At 39.2% G+C, this 21,373-nt stretch overlaps 1 protein-coding gene and 2 long non-coding RNA genes across 5 annotated transcripts in view; 2 read left to right on the forward strand and 1 right to left on the reverse strand.

Moving 5' to 3' along the window:
• Positions 1 to 21,373, forward strand: part of LOC306984764 (uncharacterized protein) — a 43,291-nt gene that overhangs the window by 10,488 nt on the left and 11,430 nt on the right. For 2 of the 3 annotated variants that reach the window (XM_079586436.1, XM_079586437.1), the window contains exon 4: positions 2,570 to 5,558. The exons of the other annotated variant lie outside the window; for it this stretch is intronic. In XM_079586436.1, coding sequence (XP_079442562.1) covers positions 2,570 to 3,510 — 941 coding nt within the window. In that variant the 3' untranslated portion in view covers positions 3,511 to 5,558. Of the gene's footprint in view, positions 1 to 2,569; positions 5,559 to 21,373 lie in introns of those variants that run through there. 3 annotated transcript variants of the gene reach the window in all.
• LOC306984781 lies at positions 11,559 to 17,148 on the forward strand. The gene is made up of 3 exons (XR_013794617.1): positions 11,559 to 11,672; positions 12,602 to 12,704; positions 15,996 to 17,148. It is a non-coding gene; the product is annotated as an uncharacterized lncRNA (long non-coding RNA).
• On the reverse strand, positions 18,931 to 21,361 carry LOC306984956. Its single transcript, XR_013794698.1, has 4 exons — positions 21,289 to 21,361; positions 20,165 to 20,527; positions 19,919 to 20,065; positions 18,931 to 19,354 (listed from the first exon to the last, which is right to left on the reverse strand). It is a non-coding gene; the product is annotated as an uncharacterized lncRNA (long non-coding RNA).

Here is a 21,373-nt window from a genome sequence, read left to right on the forward strand (position 1 = left end):
ACCCACACATACTATGGCCCGGGAAGGTAGCCTGAGGCCCATAGAAGAGTAAGTTATGACCCCCAAAAAGAGGCCAACGTCAGTGGGCGTTATAAGGGGATATGTATAACTAGACTAGACAGCGTCGGGTGTTATATAGTGCTTAAACGTTTTTTTTATATGGAAAGAACCTTCGCTTGCAAAGCGGGAACCTCCAAGTTATAGAACTTGATAAACGTAGATGGAGAGGCCCAGCCTGCCGCCGCACAGATATCTTCAAGTGGTATTCTACTGGACCAAGCCCAAGATGAGGCCATGCCTCTAGTGGAATGAGCTCTGACGCCCATGGGGCAGCAGAGACCTTTTGACTCCATATGCCAGCGAGATAGCATCTACTATCCATCGCGACAATCTCTGCTTCGTGATCGCACACCCTCTGGTGCGACCACCAAAGCAAACAAAGAGCTGTTCCGATTGCCTGGATGCGGTGGAACGCTCCAAGTAAACTCTAAGAGCCCCGACAGGACAGAGTAGATTCGCGTCTCTTTCGTCCTCAGACGAAGGAAGAGCAGATAGCGAAATGACCTGTGCTCTGAACGGAGTGGAGAGCACTTTAGGTACATAGCCGTGCCTTGGTTGGAGGACGACTCTGGAGTCGTTAGGCCCAAACTCAGGCAGATCTTCAACTCGCTTGACTCAAGCAGGAGAGCAGTCTTGAGCGAGACGTGTTTCAGGCTTGCAGACTGAAGCGGCTCAAACGGAGTACCTTTCATGGCCTCTAAGACCGGGGAAAGGTCCCACATAGGAACTGACGGGGCTTGAGGTGGGTTCAGCCTCCTGGCTCCTCTGAGGAAGCGCACGACTAGGTCAGCTCTCCCCAGTGACTGTCCGGCCACATAAGCGTGAAACACTGCTATGGCCGCCACATAAACCTTGAGGGTAGATTGGGAGTGACCCGCGTCTTAAAGCTCTTGGAGAAAAGATAACACTACTGCCACTTTACATGAATATGGGTCCCAGCTTCGTGCACCAGCTAGAGAACACCGCCCATTTCTGGGCATAAAGACGCCTGGTTGAAGGCACTCTTGCCTCAGAAATGGTGTTCAGCACCTCTTCAGAGTGGTTCCCGGGTAACCATTGATGGGCCACACATGAAGGGCCGTAAGTCTGGACGGGGATGCCAGAGAGTCCCCTTCGCCTGCGTGAGGAGGTCTCTCCTCAGCGGTATCGGCCATGGGCCTATGTCCAGCAGCTGAACTAACTTGGGGAACCATAATTGGTTCCTCCATAGAGGGGCTATTAAAAGCACTGTGCACCTGCTTTCCCTGATCCGTTTGATGACCTGAGGTAACATCGTGACTGGTGGGAAGGCATATTGCGGCGGCTGGGCCAGTCGTGGGCCAGCGCATCCCTGCTCTTGGAGAAAAATATAGGACAATGAGCATTGTCTTCTGAGACGAAGAGGTCGACCTCTGCCTTGCCGAAGATGCTTCATAGTAACTGAACCGTTTGTGGATGAAGAGAGCAGTCCCCTGGGGAAACTGTCTCTGGATAGCATATCCGGGCCCTGGTTCCGAATGCCTGGCACATGCGCTTCCCTTAGTGAGCGCAGATTGTGCTGAATCCAAAGGAGGAGGCGTTCGGCCCTGACAATTTATATAGGACACCACCGACATGTTGTCCGTTCGGACCAGGACGTGGTGGTCCTTTATGTATGGGAGGAAAGCCTTTAGCAACAGTTCGACCGCTTTCATCTCTAGACAGTTTACGTGCAGCCGCTTTTCCAGGCCTGTCCAGAGGCCGAAAGTGGGTCTGCCATCGTGCAGGGCGCCCCAACCTAGGTTGGATGCGTCTTGTCGAGATCACTTTCCATTTCGAGACTGTGCCCATACTCAAGCCTGACTGAAACCAGTCGGCTATCTTCCAAGGAGCCAGGGCTCTGATGCAGCCGTGGTTCACTTTGATACGCAAACGACCCGATCGCCACGCGTGCTCCGGGACCTGGTTGTTCAGCCAGCGCTGAAGGGGACGCATATTCAGCAGGCCTAGATTGAGAACTGCTGATGCTTTCATCCTCTGAAAACGGTTTAGAAGAGTATAAGTGCCAGCCTCGAACGATACCGCTAAGCGTTGGATAGAGAGCGCTCGTTGTGATGTCAGACGCGCTTTTTTACGTCGGCGGCTTCTCAATCCGGAGGTCAGTGTAAACGAAGGTACGTGAGCTGAAGGAGATTAAATCTAAATTTCTATGGTGGGAAATGGGGTTCTTATAGGCTTAAGCCACGGCCATCTTGGCGGGCTCTGACGTGACAGGGCGCGAAGCGACCTGATAGGTTCACGTGGCTCAGGCGCCTCGCCATAGGTTTGCGCTAGAATGCTCTGCAGTGGTCTGCTGTGCTGCTGCACTGCGTTTTACATATATGAATTTATAAGGATAATTTTGGCTTCAATATTCTCGAGAAAAGGAGTTTTCCCATAGCATATAATAGCCTTACGCAATACAAGCGTGCTCTTGAAAGGGAACTGCTATTAAACTAGGGATTTCTTTTATTTCAGTCTTGAATTGTCTAATGTAATATGTTCGTTTTAGGTCTAATGGAACAAAGTGAAGTGGAGGAGAAACACCATCAGTTTCAGAAATTGAAGAAGAGGAAGAAACTTCAAAGAAGAGGAAAGAAATGTTCTTGCACCTGCTCTCAATGTGGAAAGAACTTCAAAACTAAACCAGGCTTGACGATGCACATGAGAATCCACACCGGAGAGAAACCCTTCACATGCCATCAGTGTGGGAAGAGCTTCCCATGGGCATGTAATCTCAAAAATCATCTGCTGATTCACTCAGGAAAAAGATCATTCGGCTGTGATCAGTGTGACAAGACATTTATTTTGGCAGAGCACCTGAAAAGACACATGAAAATTCATGCAGATGAAAAGCCTCATGTGTGTTCTGTTTGTGGAAAGAGTTTTTCACTGCTCGAATTTTTAAAACAGCATGAGATTATTCATACTGGGGTGAGACCTTATGTGTGCTTAGACTGTGGGAAGAAGTTTACTAGATCCAATGACTTAAAAACACACCAGAGGATTCATACTGGAGAAAAACCGTACACGTGTTCACACTGTGGACAGAGTTTTGCTCAGTCAGGTGACATGAAAGCTCATGAGAGAATTCATACTGGAGAAAAACCATACAAGTGTTCACACTGTGGAAAGAGTTTCACTCGGTCAGGAACCTTGAAAGATCATAAGAAAATTCATACGGGAGAGAAACTGCACAAGTGCTCACACTGTGAAAAGAGTTTCACTCGGTCAGGAACCTTGAAAGATCATGAGAGAGTTCATACTGGAGAGAAACCGTATACGTGTTCACACTGTGGACAGAGTTTCTCTATGTCAGGAACCTTGAAAGATCATGAGAGAGTTCATACTGGAGAGAGACCGTACAAGTGCTCACACTGTGGAAAGAGTTTCACCACATTATCTCATCAACGGATTCATGAGAAAAAACATTGTCCAAAGTTATCTAAGTGAGCAAATTTCACATTCACAAGTAAATAATTTGATATTCATGTTCCGGACTATAAATCACACTTTTTTCCATTGTTTGACTGGTCCTGCGACTTGTATATCAAAATTTATTAATATGGACTGAGATGAACCAAGAGAAAACATTACCGTCTAGAGAGGGCGCTCTAGTTGGCGGAGTTGTTCAGAAGCGACACAGAGGAAGAACTCAATGGAATCAGTGTTGAATGAGATCGGGAGCTTGGTGAACTTGCTTACCGGTAACTTGTTGGACTCGCTGGCTAATGTTAATTTAGCCTATTCAGCCTCCCAGGTGTATTTTCTTTATGCTATTGTGTAGCTGAATAACTGTTAATGTGTTACGTTAACATACCGGACTCCTATTCAGCCTGTTGTTCTGTGTGCTATTGTGTAGTTGAATAACTTGCCTTTCCAGATTCTTGGTCTTGGATTTTGTGAAATAAATTTCGAAATAAATGCGACTTATAGTCCAGTGCGACTTATATATGTTTATTTCCTTATTTAATTAATGAATTTACCTGTAATCAAGGGGTTAAACATTGTAACACTGATCAAGTGTGTAGTAATATACACAAGCACTTTTTCAAGACATTCAACTGTCTCCTCTGTCCACCTCCTCTTTAACTGCAGATGATTTTGCTAACTTCTTCACCAACAAAACAACTATCAGCAGTCAGATCTCACCTCCACACACACAGGACCCCAGACCAACCTCTCCCACAGCCAAAAACCTTCTCTCCTCCTTCTCTCTAGTACTAACCGAGGAAGAAGTATCTAAACTTCTACTCTCCAGTCATCCTACCCCATGCCCTCTAGATCCAATCGCCTCACACCTTCTACAAGCCATCTCTCCCACACTTCTACCAGCACTCACACACATAATCAACTCATCCCTCCACTCTGGCACTTTCCCTACCGCATTCAAGCAGGCTCGGGTAACTCCACTGCTTAAAAAACCAACATTAAACACATCACTTTTAAAGAATTACAGACCTGTCTCTCTCCTACCATTCATAGCAAAAACACTTGAATGAGCTGCTTTCAACCAAGTATCATATTTCCTCTCTCTGACCAACCAGCTAGATGTAAACCAATCTGGCTTCAAGAAAGGACATTAAACCGAGACTGCATTGCTGTCGGTCACAGAAACCCTGCGGATTGCGAAAGCTGCTTCCAAATCATCAGTTCTCATTCTCATGGATCTGTCTGCTGCCTTCGACACTGTGAATGATCAGATCCTCCTGTCCACCCTCTCATCACTGGGCATCACAGGAACTCCTCTCCACTGGTTTGAGTCCTATCTCACAGGAAGGTCCTTCAGGGTCGCATGGAGTGGCGAGGTATCCAAAGCACATCAACTGACCACAGGGGTTCCTCAGGGTTCAGTTCTTGGACCGCTCCTCTTCTCCATTTACACCACATCACCAGGACCCATCATAAAGGCACATGGTTTCTCTTACCATTGCTATGCTGATGACACCCAGCTCTTCCTCTCATTTCAACCTGATGATCCCACTGTAGCTGCACGAATCTCAAGCTCTCTGGCGGACATCTCGGCATGGATGAAGGAACATCACCTCCAACTCAACCTGGCAAAGACTCAGCTTCTCGTCCTCCCTGCCAATCCGTCTCTACAGCACGACTTCACTATCCAGCTAGATTCAACCTTAATCACCCCACTAAGGTCGCTTAGAAATCTTGGAGTAATATTTGATGACCAGCTGACCTTCACAGACCACATTACAAAGACTGCTTGATCATGCAGGTTTGCACTGCACAACATCATGGAAGATTAGGCCTTTCCTAACTGAGCATGCAACACAACTTCTCGCCCAGGCCCTGGTTATCTAGAGGCACAAAATCACTCTCCAGAACATTCTCATTCACGGTTCCCTGCTGGTGGAATGATCTCCCCACCTTCATCCGTAATGCAGAATCCCTGACAACATTCAAAAAACAGCTGAAAACTCATCTCTTCTGTGAGCACTTAACATTACAATTTTTTTTTAAAATCCTTTAATCCTCCCTTGTTTGGCTTAAGGCGGGCGTACACGGTGCGATTTTTTGCTGTTTTACGAGCTCGCAGATAATTTTTTCACTCGGGAGAAATCGAGTGCAAATCGGTGATGCTCGCATGGTCGCGGCTCGCAGCGTGTGAGAGGAATTACGAGCCGAGCCGAGCACGTTATGAGCACCTCCCCGACCTCCCGATCATTTTTAAACATGTTTAAAAAATTCGGGGAGTCGGCCCGATTTTCACCAGCGTATAGGCTGTCCACTATTGCAAAATCATACACAACCGCCTCACAGGCTAGATCGATGGGGCTATACCTCAGTGGCAGCAACCACACAGCGTGCGCATACACTGTCACACACACACTCACTCTCTCTCTCTCATGTTTTTATGTTGAACGGAATGGCTACTGTCACAGTATCTGCATTTGCACACACATTTCTGTCATTTTTCTATCTGAAGCTATTGCTCTGAAACATTGAAAGCTCTCACAGAGACTGTGTTTAACCGCCAGCTCGGGATAAAATTCGTGCAGGAGGACAGTCGTGCCGTGTACCAGCTGCTTTGACGCGATTATCAGTTTAACTGACTCGTAACGTGTGCAATATCTCACGACCTCCCGAGTGTCCGAACTCGCACCGTGTACGCCCGCCTTTATGCTACTGTGAGCCAGAGGTGGAAAGAGTAATAAAATATTGTACTCAAGTAAAAGTACTACTACTTCAATTAAATTTTACTTAAGTACAAGTAAAAGTACCGGTCTAAAAATCGACTCAAGTAAAAGTAAAAAGTAGCTCATTTAAAATTTACTCAGAGTAAAAGTTACTTAGTTACTTTTTTAACAGCGGGGATGGGGTGGGGTGGGGGGCTCTCCCGTGTAGGGTTGTAACGGTATGAGATTTGCACAGTATGGCAATGTCTCCGAAAATATTACTGTTAAAGGGATAGTTCACCCAAAAATGAAAATAAGCCCATGATTTATTGACCCTCAAGTCATCCTAGGTGTATATGACATTCTTCTTTCAGAGTTATATTTAAAAAGTCCATTAAAGTGCCTCTATTCACCATAAAAGTGCTCCATACAGGGTTAATATAGGCCTTCTAAAGCAAAGCAATGAGTTTAAGAAAAAAAATCCATATTTAACGTTACAAAGTAAAATTCTAGCTTCCGGCCAAACGCAGTCTACTTGCGTCTATAGCACAACTTACGCAATTTATGACGTCGAAGTAGCGTAGTGCGTCATGGCATAGCGTAAATATCAGCAGTACGTCGCATTCCTCGCATAAATTGCGCTTTAGACTTAAAGGGCACCTATTATGCCCCTTTTCACAAGATGTAAGTTAAGTCCAACACACATTTATGTTCAAACATCATGTAAAAGTGAATTTTGCATAATAGGTGCCCTTTAAGTGGAATCTGTATGTTCGTGTGGCTGGAACCTAGTTATTTTACTTTGTAAAGTTTTAAATATGGATATTTTTCTAACACAAATTCATCGCTCTGGTTCAGAAGGTCTTTATTAACCCCCCGGAGCCGTGAGGAGCACTTTAATGATGGATAGATGCACTTTTATGGACTTCAAAACAGAAACGGCCATTCACTGCAGGATATTTGTTAATATAACTCCGATATTTGTTTGAAAGAAGAATTTCACATACACCTAGGATGACTTGAGGATGAATAAATCATGGGCTAATTTTAATTTTTGGGTGAACTATCCCTTTAATCAATTAATAAATAAATAAACGGTATCATTAAATTATTGTTATTATTATTATCATCAGTTAAAAAAATGACAGTTAAATGAATGAAAACAGTTTTTTGGTTTAACAAATGCTTTTATTATAACAAACTTAAAATTATTTGTTTGTTTTGTTTAATAAAATTTCAATAAAATATGTCTAATTAACTAAATTCAATAACTGACCAATGACCATTAGATTAACTATTTTTAACATTAATAATATATTAAAATGTTTAAGAATAATCCTATGAAATGTATTTTATTCAGAAAATTAATGTTTCTTTTTATGATTTAATACAAATAAATGTAAACTTTATCCTTTTATTTTTTGGGAAAGTTCTGTCGAACAGATTTATTAAATTAAACCATGGACCCAAAAAAAGATATTCCTTAAATAATGTTACATTTTTTTAAATTCAAATTATTGTTGTTATTATTTTGAGAAGTATGTTCTATTGTAGGCATACAATAGTAATAAACCGGTAGGCTATTTCTATCATAATTTCTCCTAGTAACACTAAACTTTTATTTTGACGGGTTCTTGTGAAGACCTGTTTTAGAGTGTATTTGACAATGGTTTTTCTCAAATAAAATGATGAAAATGCTCATTAGGCGTTCTCTCAGAGCAGCTCTCTAAATGTTCATGTAGCCTATTTCATGTCCTCACATTGTTTGTGAGACGCTGAAAACACAATGAGCATCAGGCATACTTGAGTATGTAGTAGGCTACAGACGCGACGCAGCTCATTCACACAGAGGCACGCAGAACAAGCATATTTACATAGCAGTCTTTTTGCGCTTTAATATTCAGAGACCATGTCGCGATTTATTGCACAGCTCTACTTTCAATTTATTCATATAGCCTACATCATTGCGTGTTTTACGTGGAACCTGCGTTATGTAAATTGAATTTTCATTTGGATTTTGAATTCGGGGATTCACTCGAGTATGGGGAGGCTGCAGACCTGGAGCCGATAGATATAGGACCCAAACAGTTATACGCCCCTGACAGTTTTACGCCCCTGTTGTTCCTGATGCGTCCAGTAGGGGGAGGCTGTACAGCGACACGAATTGGGGTATGTTTTAATCTTTTTTTTTTAATTAATTAATTAATTTATTTTGTATTGCAAATGAAAGGATACAGACATTAACAGTGAGAAGAGGGAAAGAAACAAAAAAAACAAGGGGGTATACGGACATCAAAAGAGATTGAATTAGGCTACACAAATCAATACATTGTCAATAAAAAATAAAGGTTCTTTACAACAGACTCGAGGATATTATTTGTTTTAGAAACCTTTGAGTTTAAAGGTTTTGCCATTGGATGGTTCTGTCTTTATGCAGATGAAACTTGCCCAGAATGTACCTAAAAGTTCAGGACGATCTGGCTTAAATTGATCTTACCACGTATGTAGGACACTGTTTTGTAGCTGTATGACGACCAATAGAGAATAGTACAGCAGATATTAAATCGAGGATCCATATGATTACACGGTACTGTATGTCTAATTGTCTAAATATGGTTAATATCTAAATGTAACTTTATATAAATTCACAACAACATATTTCACTTAGTCTCCATATAAAAACATACGGTGAATAGGCCTATAACTGCAGTAGGTCATATCATTACTTGTCATAACACGTAGTTGATCCAACTATGTGTATTTTTAATTTTTCAATTCACAAAAACAAAAGTCTTCTGTAGGCTGAGTGAAGAGAGTGAACACCGACTGAATATCTGCATCTATTTTTCTATTTTAATCCGTGCAGATCTACACTGTAGCGTTTATATTTAAATGAACAAAAAACACAAAATTGTCAAGTCTATGGACGGGTTATTAATGTGTTAGCGTCGATTTAATGATGTTATTTCGCAGTATATCCCTCTACTGGACGCATCAGGAACAACAGGGGCGTAAAACTGCCAGGGGCGTAAAACTGTTTGGGTCCTATATCTACCGGCTCCAGGTCTGCAGCCTCCCCATATAGATTCACTCTGCAAACGGGACATACCTTTATCTGCACAGATGGATGGTGTTCTATGTTTCCTCCTTTTGCAGCCACATTGCGTCCACATTTTTTGCAAATTGGATATCTATCCTCGAGGACAACCACGCGTTTTTCCTACATCTAAAGTATTCACATACTGCCCATATGGTTCGCTTCATAAGAATTCGACAGCGTTTCACTTTTAGCTGGGTCTGCATCACCTTTTTTGCGCGTTTGTTCTCGCCATAGACGGTTCTCCCGCCCTTCAATCAATGTAGTAGTTTCCGGAGCGCGATTTTTTTTTTTTCCCTTGTAAATTATTATTTTATTTATTTTTTACTCAGTAACGGATATGATTTAAAAATGGAGCGAATTACAATACTTCAAACAAAACGTACTTAAGTAAAAGTAAAATTACAGATTTTAAAAACTACTTAAAAAAGTAGAAGTACACAAAAAAACTACTCAATTACAGTAACGCGAGTAAATGTAATCCGTTACTTTCCACCTCTGCTGTGAGCAATCCCAGAACTTTGTATTTTGAGCACTTCTTGCGTTGTTTTTGCCTCTTCACAATGACTCGCTTGCTTTAGTCTTCATTTGTAAGTCGCTTTGAACCAAAACTGCACCAGATGTTTTTCAATTTATATTTAAAGAGGCGTTTACAATTAAGATTAAATAAAATATCCTCAGGGTCTGTGACAAATACCTGTTTTACAGCTGCTATCAAGTGTATAGAGATGAACTAACTTTGACTTTACATGAATTTTGCGCAATAAGATAAACATGAAATATTGCTTAACAATTAACTTAATGAATTATCTTATTATCTTGATTCTTCTTTGTAAGCAGATTCTCTGTAGTTTCATAATCAGAATAATTATCTCTGTGTTTCTATATGAAGTTAATGAAGTGAACATTAGCAGTACCACATATTTCATTCTAGATGGCGTCATTTGTTGTCATCGTCAGTCATTTAAATAATTAATGGATCAAGAAACAGCTCTAAATATGCTGTGAGTATTTATCAGCCTGTGAATTAAATCTGTCAACATTTATTCAGAAGTCAGCGTTCAGCTTAAATAGTTGAAAAAAATATATATTTACATATTTATATTTATTTTATATTTTCTTTGTAAATCATGAAACTAAAAAAAATGTCCTGCATTTTCATTGTCACTACCGAAACAGAGCGTACATTTTAGTCCATTGGCTGAGACCTACATTTTTGATCAGCAAATATTTCTGTCCCTCTCTTTCATCATAGTAGATAGGTACCATGATTTTGAGCTAAATATGTTCAAAAGTCTGAATATCTGTGTTTAATTTTAAGGAAAGTCACTACCAAACACCTTTTTTTTCTCCAATTAAGAAAACTTTATATATATATATATATATATATATATATATATATATATATATATATATATATATATATATATGTGTGTGTTTTTATATGTGTACAACTTTTCAAAACTGTGCTAGGTAACCGTTTAGCATCTTTTAGGCTCAAAAGTATCTAAAATTGTCACTACCGAAACAGTCCTGACCGAAACATGTCATCATTGTTTTGGTAGTGACAAAAGGGAATACATAATCCTTTATTTGGGGAAAATATAAACAAAAATTGAGTACAGTTATGCAAATAATTAGTATTTTATTATGTTTTAGTAGTGTTTTAATTATGTGAATTATAATTCTGTAGTGTAATGTGGCCGCTACCAAAACATTACTGTCACTACCGTAAATGTGCAGTCACGACCGAAACATGGGATGTTTTGTCAAAAATAAGTATTGAATTATCAACTAAGATGTTATCATAGTGTTTGGTTCAATGTAGCCTATATTTAAACTAATTAATCCTTAACTTTTAAATCAGTATGATAAACATTGTCTTTTAAAAAGAAAGATTGGTTTAAAAAAAATAAAAATCTCATAAATTACACTTGAAATCTTGTTAAAATTGCAATTGTTATTGATTTACCAGTGAAAACTTTTTTCTTTCTTTTTTTTTTTTAAATAGCAAAAAATATATATTTACAAGATAGATGTTAAAAAAATATGAATAGGTCAATATAAGCCTTCTTATTAAATTATTTATCATTGGGATTCGGTATTTGGGGAGAGGAAAAATATTCCAAAACTTTCTGAAAACACAATATCAGAATCAACTGCACAATTAGAAATGTGTACCTTGCATATTATACAACTTGAATACATACAAAATTAATTTTCTTTAAAAAAAAATTCTTCAAAATTAAATCTTCTCACTCCAGCACAGTAGATGGCAGAGTGTTTAATCACAACCCGCCATTAATCCATCAGTAGATGAAGATGAATGTAAGTGTTCACTCGGCCACTTGAGATCTTGGTGAAATCTTCATCCGGAGTCGATAGTGAGTTCGTTTTTATGTTGATACAATTCACACTTATTTATAACTGTTGTGTGCAGTAGTCTGGAGAAAAGTGGTGATGATGGGAGAAACGGAGCTTTATGTACTCCGAATAAACCCGTTTTAAGCGCCGCACGCTGGCGACACCTGCTGGTCAGAACAGTGTAAATGCAGCGAGAATATCCCGATCATGTGTAATAATACCGTTTACATTACAAACCAATCGTAAATGTTTTGAATGTAGCTAGGATTTGTGTTCCCATCACTAGAGAGCGGAGAGTCACTGCAGTTTAAACGGTGCCGTATCAGGCGAAAGTGTAAACAAGGCTTACGGCTATGCTAGTAGGCCTAAGATATGCTAAATAGGTTAAGCGTCTGTTAAATGATCAGTTATACTTCACCAAACTTCAATGATCACATTCCCACAAACCTGTTACAATACCTGTTAGATCATTTTATCTCTATTTATTTTTTTCTTCTGCCTCATTCTCAGAATTGTCCTTTTTCATCGTTGAATTACATGAGCTCATGGAAAGAGAATCATGAACATGAAGCCAATCCGTTCACGAAACCTCCTCAACTTTACTTGTACAATAGCTTTTATTGTTGGTTCAGGGGGGTGTAGCTGCCAGCCAATGAGAATATACAATAGCTACATAAAAATAAGTTAATTTAGCGCCACTTTCCGGCTAAAGACCACACACACACACACACACACACACACACACACACACACACACACACACACACACACACACACACACACACACACACACACACACACACACACACACACACACATACATAGGCCTATACCTGCAGTCTTCCAGATCAGAAATAAATAAAACAGGGAGACCCAGAGACAGAAAAGTCAGGCTGATAAGATTTATTTTTCAATACTTTTGAATATTCATGTCTGACTCTTCCCACAGGTGAAGAAACAAGCAGGAGGAATTACTCCAGGAGAAACTATTGAGATGCAGTTTGAGGAAGAACCCTGCAGAACGAGAGATGAAGATACAGGGGAACAAATAGGTTGGTGTTTTCCTTCATTCTCTTTAATGACTGATGAGGAACATTAAGATGAAAACTGACTTTTAACAAAACATCTAAAACTAGATACTAGTAGAGTCCAACCCAATCTCACGGCAATTTGTACAAATTTTACAAGGTGGCTAATTCGTACGAATTCATACGACCTCACTCGTACGAATTCGTAAATTTTTTGCAAAATCGTACATATTTTATGAGTTGCCCACTTCGTATGAATGACCTGACGCCCCTAAACCTACCCATCTCATGGGTTTAGACAAATCATACAAATTTGTAAGAGTGAGGTCAGGCCCGGATTGGCTAATCGGGAGCACCGGGAGAATTCCCGGTGGGCCGGTCTGTTTTATTGGCCAGGAGGGCCGGTGTTGTCATGGCACTGGGTTGAATGTTTTCCCTTTTAGGCTCCAGTCACAGCGCAGCCCCACAATTTTTTTTATTATCTCGCAGCCCCACAAAAAATAAAGTCAGTTGTTAGAGATGTGCGGACAAAAAAAATTAGACAAAACATGGATAATAGGCGCAAAGGCGGCGCTGAAAAGGCCAGAATAAAAAAAAAATCTCTAGAAACTCAAGCGGCCAAATAGCCTACGAGTCAGAGCCGTACCCACCATTGAGTTCTCCGATTTTTTCTGAGTGTATAACGTTGTGAAATAATTGCCTAATATTAACTCTAATTTGGTGCTGCAATGACTCGCATATCGCGACGATAACCGACCTCATCATCTGAGCTGCTTCAGCGCTCAAACACCGCTCGTCGGCAATGGCAAAATGTTTGAGATGACCGATCAAAGCAAGTTGGATTTATGTTAACAGAAGCGCGAGCCGCGGCCGTGGCCGCGCGCGAGTCCCAACGCAACGCTTCACGAGATAATATGCAAGTGGCTAAACTAAACAGCTGTTTTACGATAGAAGTTGTAAACAACCGACATAAATAATCAGTTTGCAAAGACTGTGTCAATCAAAGCTCAGCTTCGGGAAGGGGAGATTTACAGGTAAAGATAAAGAGACTGAGAAAAGAAGAATGAGAGAAGGAGATGGAGATGAGAGAGGAGAGCAGGTAGAGGAATAGCCTATTGCATACTGTGCCCAGAATGAGAATAACTTTATAACAATGAATTCCTATTTAACACAGATATAGCCTACATAGCCTATGTTCTTTGACAATGACAGTGGAATCATAAAATGCCCCCGAACCCCCTAGCAAGATCACTTTTGGGACCTTTGTATTTATAAATCCCTGTACGGCTATTGCACTGAATAGAAAATTATATTTTTTTTAAAATACAATGAATTACAAGGCTGTACAAAGCAGTGCACTATTGCAGACTTATATACTGAGGGTTTAATTACATTATTTTAATATAGTCAGTCGGGAACTAAAGTGGGCCGGTGTTCTGACGGAACACCATACCCATCAGAATGGGATACCTTCGGTTAATGCGCATGCGCAGCAGTGGAATTAGTGGAATTGCGCATGCGTTAAATTTAAACCATCATTTCAGCATACCAGATTACAAGCGGTAAGTGTTGGTGTATTATATCGCATATTATATACACATTACCAACAACATACCCCTTTATAAACTGTATTTTTATTAATATACCCCTTTATAAACTGCATTTGTATTAAACCAGGGGCCATCAAAACAACATACCCCTTTATAAACTGTATTTTTATTAATATACCCCTTTATAAACTCTATTTTTATTAAACCAGGGGCCATCAAAGAAGCATACCCTTCACAAACACTGGTATGCAGTTTTGACAAAGTAGGCTAAATTGACAGACCCCGCTATAAAACTCAACTTCCGGTATGCTATTCTGACAAAGTATGCTACATCGACAGAACACCGGTCTAAGGCATGAAACTCCAGGGCTGAAAATGAGTCCCACTCCGGCCCTGAGTGAGGTCGTGAGATAGCGTTGGTATTATTCAATATTAAACTAGATTTTTTTCTAAATTGAGGCTCAATATTTCTTTTGATCCAAATTTGTCTTTCTTTACTTAAATTTTGATTACCGTATTTTCCGGACTATAAGTCGCTCCGTAGTATAAGTCGCATCAGTCAAAAAAAAAAGTGTCATGAAGAGGAAAAAAAAAACATATATAAGTCGCACTGGACTATAAGTCGCATTTATTTAGAAATTTATTTCACTGAATCCAAGACCAAGAACAGACATTTAATCTGGAAAGGCAAGTTATTCAGCTCCACAACAGCACACAGAACAACAGGCTGACTAGATGTGATGGCCGAGTGCGAGCGCGGGCGGTAATGCACTCACTCTGTGTTGTGCGGCTGCGGGAGAATAAAACGATTAAATAGAAATATCTATGAATAAAACATAAAAACTAATAAATTGTTATTAATCTGTTGCAGAAAAGCAACAAGAACAACTAAAACAAAATAGAAACGATTTACAGGCCAGAGTTTCTATTTGTAACATGTTTGCAGCGTTAAGCGATGTAGCCAATCACAGACGTGTTGATTTCTTGAACGCAATGGCCAATCAGAAGCATTTAAGATCCTCACCGCTCAAAACTGACTTTTTGTTCAGTGCTGAATTCTGCATGCTGGCAAATCCTCTGATTATAAAATATATTATGAAAGATTTATTATGCAGTCAGCTTCATTGATAATAACAGAGATGAATGAGATCGCGATGAACTGATGTCAGCTTTTTAGGAATTATTAAGGGAGCGCGCATTCAGTCATGGCAAACCATGCATATAGCCTGCATGTTAAATTAACAGTGGTTTGTGAATGTTAATGCTTTAATAACAAATAATTTATCAGGAGCATTAATGCTGATGTGTATGGTGGTGACACGTAGGCTAACTTGAAGGTATGGTACAGAAAAAAAAAAGAAAAAAAATTCTGACAAACCCCACCCCACCACCTTAACTAACACATTTTCTGTTATTAACATTAGCCAGCGAATCCAACAAGTTACCGGTAAGCAAGTTCACCAAGCTCCCGCGACCTCATTCCACAACCGTACCCTTCATCCTCGGTGTCGCTTCTGAACAACTCCGCTAACTAGAGCGCCCTCTCGCGGCTGTAGACGGTAATGTTTTCTCTTGGTTCATCTCAGTCAGTATGAATTAATTTTGATATATATGTCGCTCCTGACTATAAGTCGCAGGACCGGCCAAACAATGAAAAAAAGTGTGACTTATAGTCCGGAAAATACGGTAAATCTTTCTACTATTAGACTATGGATTACTTTTATTCTTATATCTTGAATTGTCTAATGTAATATGTTTGTTTTAGATCTGATGGAACAAAGTGAAGTGGAGGAGAAACGCCATCAGTTTCAGAAACCTCAAAAAAACACTCAAAGAAGAGGAGAGAAATGTTCTTACTCCTGCTCTCAGTGTGGATCGAGCTTCAAAACTAAATCAAGCTTGAAGAAACACATGAGAATCCACACCGGAGAGAAACCCTTCACATGCCGTCAGTGTGGAAAGAGCTTCTCATGGGAAACTAGTCTCAAAAATCATCTGCTGGTTCACTCAGGAAAAAGATCATTCGGCTGTGATCAGTGTGACAAGACATTTGTTGTGGCAGTGTACCTGAAAAGACACATGAAAATTCATGCAGATGTGAAGCCTCATGTGTGTTCTGTGTGTGGAAAGAGTTGGTTACGACTGGACAAATTAAAGCAGCACCTAAAAATACACAACGGTGTGAGATCTTATTTGTGCTTTGACTGCGGGAAGACATTTATTACACTCAGCGAGTTAAAACAACACCAGAGAGTTCACACTGGAGAGAAACCGTACAAGTGTTCCCACTGTGGAAAGAGTTTCTCTCAGTCAGGAACCCTGAAAGCTCATGAGAGAGTTCACACTGGAGAGAAGCCGCACCGGTGCTTGTCATGTGGGAAGAGTTTCACCGCATCATCTGGTCTACGGACTCATGAGAAAAAGCGCTGCTGTCCAAAAGTTCAAAGTTCACATTCAGATCCACAACTTAAAATAGTCTGATATTTGGATAAATCAAATGGTGTAATTTCTTGCAGTTTCATGTCTATAGCCAGAAACGTACATCTTGTTTATAATTTATGTTATAACGTGTTCATATTGAGTGACTTAATAACTTTATTTCAATTTACATGTAATCAAAGGGTTGTTAACTAACTCTGCAGTGATACATCAAAATTTTAAAATAAAAATGTTTTGACTGGATATTTTTCCAATTTACTTTGTTTAAAAAAAAAGAAAAGAAAAAAAAAAGGCTTTTGACATACCCACAAATTGGAAAACCGAACAGTGTCTGTGGAAGTGCAGTGAATAAAATACGTGTTTTACAGCTGACATCTAGTGGATAAAATATGAATAACACTAAATTTTAGCTTATTGGCTTCTAACACTTGATTGGCCACGGCCATTATATAGTTAAAACAGTAATATCCTATACTAAACCTAAACCAATCTTGACAAACTATATATCATTTGAAAGCTTACAATCTCTAGTTTTCATTTTTGGTGACTGATTTTCAAAATACATTACAGAGGAGCCGTAAATTATCAATTTACAACAAGAATATTTTCATACTCCTAAGGCGTGTTCAGACCTTTATTTTGAAATAGTGACGAACATGAAAAATCATGAAAGAATGGTAGAAACCTCAGTTTGTTTTCATGCCAAGAGTTCAAAAGATAGCATCCATTCAATTGTTTTAGAAAAAAAGGTCTGAAATGTTTTAAATATAAAGAAAAATAATAATAGATTCACCATTAGTGATGTGGCAGCGAGCTATAATGCACATACGTGTTCTTTTTGTGTTTCTTAGAGGTTGAATTAATTTCAAAATCTGCCAAACTTCCAATACTACTTCTGAATAGGATGTCTACTTCATAAATTGTATGAAAATTGTAAAAAATAATGGTTCAGATCACTCAAACAACATATGGAAATGGAGACGCCCTTATATGTGCAGTAATGTCCACTAGTGGAGAAGTGTGGTACTGCGTCCAAACTAAATCTCACTGAACGCTCATTTTTTGAGATATCAACCTAACATTTGAAACACAACTTGTTCAGATTTTTGCCTTTGTTTTTGCGGTTTTAGAGTCCACCAGGTTTTGAAAATATATATTTTATATGACAAATGAATAATTAAATTTTTAACGTTGTACATTTTCATAAACTCAAACTTCTATAACTTTTTTTCTGTTTAACTTTCTTAATTTATTTCACCTCTACAATAATCTGCCAAGTGTCTTCTTAAAAACAAGAACAATCTTACATCTATATTCCAAAGCATTCTTGAATTACAACCATTTAAGTTAATTAAGAATGTGCATTTTCATGTCTATAAAAAAAGAGGGGTGCTTGATAAGGGGTTAAATACGTGGACTTTGATCAACAATATGGTAAAAATAAAAATGAAGTCCTTAATAGAATTCATATTTGGAAAGAGTTGTGTGTAGTTTTGATCCTCAGAATAAAATGCAAGTACACCTGGCTGCAGCCTGCAGATCGGGGTGGGGCTGCACCTGGGGCGGGGCTGCACGTGCAGCCCCGCCCACAACGCTTGTCATTGGTTAGTGGTAAAGTGATGACGTCAATCAAGGCGGGGCCGCACCTGGGGCGGGGCTGCACGCCCGTAACGCTTCTCATTGGTTAGTGGCATATATATGACGTCGACGCCACGGTAAACAGGAAATGTGGTTGAAAACGCATGTGCCAAAGCGCGCTGACAGCGCATGCGTCGTATTTGCGTTAGGTGGTGACATCACGTGTTTTGACGTGACGCGTCTTCAAAATGCATGCGCAAATTTGAAATAATACTTTAGTAAAATTATGAAGTAGCCTATAAAAAAAAACTCTAATGTAATAATGAAAGCAGCAGAAGGGAGTAGAGTGCATATCTATAGTTTTAACTATGCCTGATCTTAGGTAAACTTATAAGGAATTACAGAGCATTGTGTAATATCTGTGTAGTATTTAAAACGTTTTTCACATTCTGTTGCATTTCACTGTGTAAATAAAAGAAATACTGTAAATATTAATGGCACCTTATATATTTCTTATTTTAATCATTCCTCTGTAATAGTTCTTGTTTATTTTTGTGCATTAAATAGGCTATTATAAAACATTTATGCCAATAAAGTAGTTTGAAGTTAAACCAACTAAATACAGTACATTGTCAATCTCTGTATCCCATATTATGCATTTCAACTCAAAAAAACAAACTCATACCAGTGATAACTTTTATTTCAAAACAAAAATAATTGTGTAAAAGAGAAACACACACACACACACACACACACACCCAGTGATAACTTTTATTTCAAAACAAAAATAATTGTGTAAAAGAGAAACACACACACACACACACACACAAACAAACAAACACACATTCCCCTCCATCATTGAAAACACACACACACACACACACACACACACACACACACACACACACACACACACACACACACACACACACACACACACACACACACACACACACACACACACACACACACACACACACACATTCACATCACCACAGACCCAGCTGGCAGTCCTTGTGTAGTGCAGTGCAGTGCAAGCACAGGCGACGAGTAGGGCACCCGGAACACTTGCTTACTGTCAGGAAAATGCACTCCAGTTCACAACACCTAATTTAGATCAAATACAGAACAAACAATATTGAATCATTTTGAAGAAAGGCATTAACATAGTACAGAGTCATACAAGGAATTTATTTTTTATATATTTTAAACATATTATAGTAAAATGTTAGACAAGATAAGCTTGAGTGTTATTGGCTTTGTCTGTAAAGTACCTACATAAACTAGTTTAAAAAAGTTTGTCAACACAAACTTTAATTTGGCTTGAGAAAGCCTATCCTAAAAGTTTGAAATAGTTTTTAAAAGCTTGAAGTTTGAAGGTTTTCAGTTTGAAGATCAAAGTAGATTTCAAGCTGAAAGTTTTGAAGGCAGTACAGTCTATCAGACACAGAAAGACAGGTAGAGATAGATAGATAGATAGATAGATAGATAGATAGATAGATAGATAGATAGATAGATAGATAGATAGATAGATAGATAGATAGATAGATAGATAGAGATAGGAAGACATAGATAGATAGATAGATAGATAGATAGATAGATAGATAGATAGATAGATAGATAGATAGATAGATAGATAGATAGATGCACGGACAGACAGAAAGAACTTACTGTCCAGCAAAGTGGGCCTCTTCTCTGAATTTGGGCTGGCTGACAACGTCCCTGAAAACCTTGCACGTCAGTGAGTCTCCAGAAAGCCACATCTCCGTCGTCTGTGACGGCTCCCATCAGGATGCGTCAGAGGATGTCAGGTGGTATCTGTCCAAAGTAGACAACAGTCAGTCAAAAATTTAACTTTACATACGACTTATTAAAAAGGGTAACTGATAGATTGACAGGAGTTTATACTGTGCTTACCTTGGTCAAAGAATCAACAGGCAGGGGGGTTTCCATCACCTCTAAAGTGATTTTTGATGTGGCAATACATCAGCTGTGGAATGCTGGTGTACCTGCAGAATGGGCACTTCTACTGCAGTCTTTTAAATACTGCTCACACTCCCCCTTGCTTAACACAGTTGTGTGCATTTTTGTAGGGTGGAATGGCTCTTAAAAGAACATTTGAGTTATAAAGTAAACAACAACAACAAGAAATAGGTGAGAGAGATGGAAGACTAGAGTAAAAGTTAGAGAATAATTAACACAGCAAAACAAAAATAATATAAAGTAAAATAGCAAAAGAGGTACACATGGAATATAAATGGGGATGACAATGCCAAGGATCTGCAAAGAGAAGGAAGTATAGAGCATTAGAATTAGCATATTTTTTTTATATATTTTTTATTACTCTAGTGCAGGGGTGTCCAAAGTCACTCTTGGAGGGCCACTGTCCTGCAGAGTTTATATCCAACTGGACTCCACACACCTGCCTGGAAGTTTCTATCTCTAGTAAGACCTTGATTGGCTGGTTTAAGTGTGTTTTACTGGGGCTGGAGCTAAACTCTACAGGACAGTTGCCCTCCAGCAGCAGGATTGGACAGTGCATATACTGCTATACAGTAAGTAACAGTATGCAATATATAAAACAAGCCCTACTTTCAAGGAGTTTTGATGAATTTGTATTACTATTGAATGTAGTTTCATGTTCAATTCAATAAATGCATACTTATAACAATAATATCAAAATAGTTTACATTTAATCAATTTATTAATAGAAAAAAAATGTCCTACAATATAACTTTGTATATTGTTACTATTAACTCTTAAATCCTATATTTCTTCTCCTGGTTCATTTTTGCCACTGTATTTATTTTTAAGGGCCTTGTTTTAACACTATATCTAATCCCACCCAAACCCCACACACACACACGCGCGCGCGCACACACCTACGATGCTTTTGGGAGACGCTGCCCTAGTTATTTGTGTGATATGGTGAGTAAAGTTGCACGATTTTATTTTTACACCACTTAATTTTAACATCACACTAAATGCCACTTCAGAAATAACCATTGTAAATAAAATTAGAGTAGCTTGCCTGAACTCACCATGCAGCGACGAACCACGGAAATGAAAACATGCTAGATCGACGTCATGACTTCATGCCACTAACCAATGAGAAGAGATGTTAGC

Source organism: Phoxinus phoxinus (genome assembly GCF_949152265.1).
Source record: "Phoxinus phoxinus genome assembly, chromosome: 17".
In the NCBI taxonomy this organism is placed as follows: domain Eukaryota; kingdom Metazoa; phylum Chordata; class Actinopteri; order Cypriniformes; family Leuciscidae; genus Phoxinus; species Phoxinus phoxinus.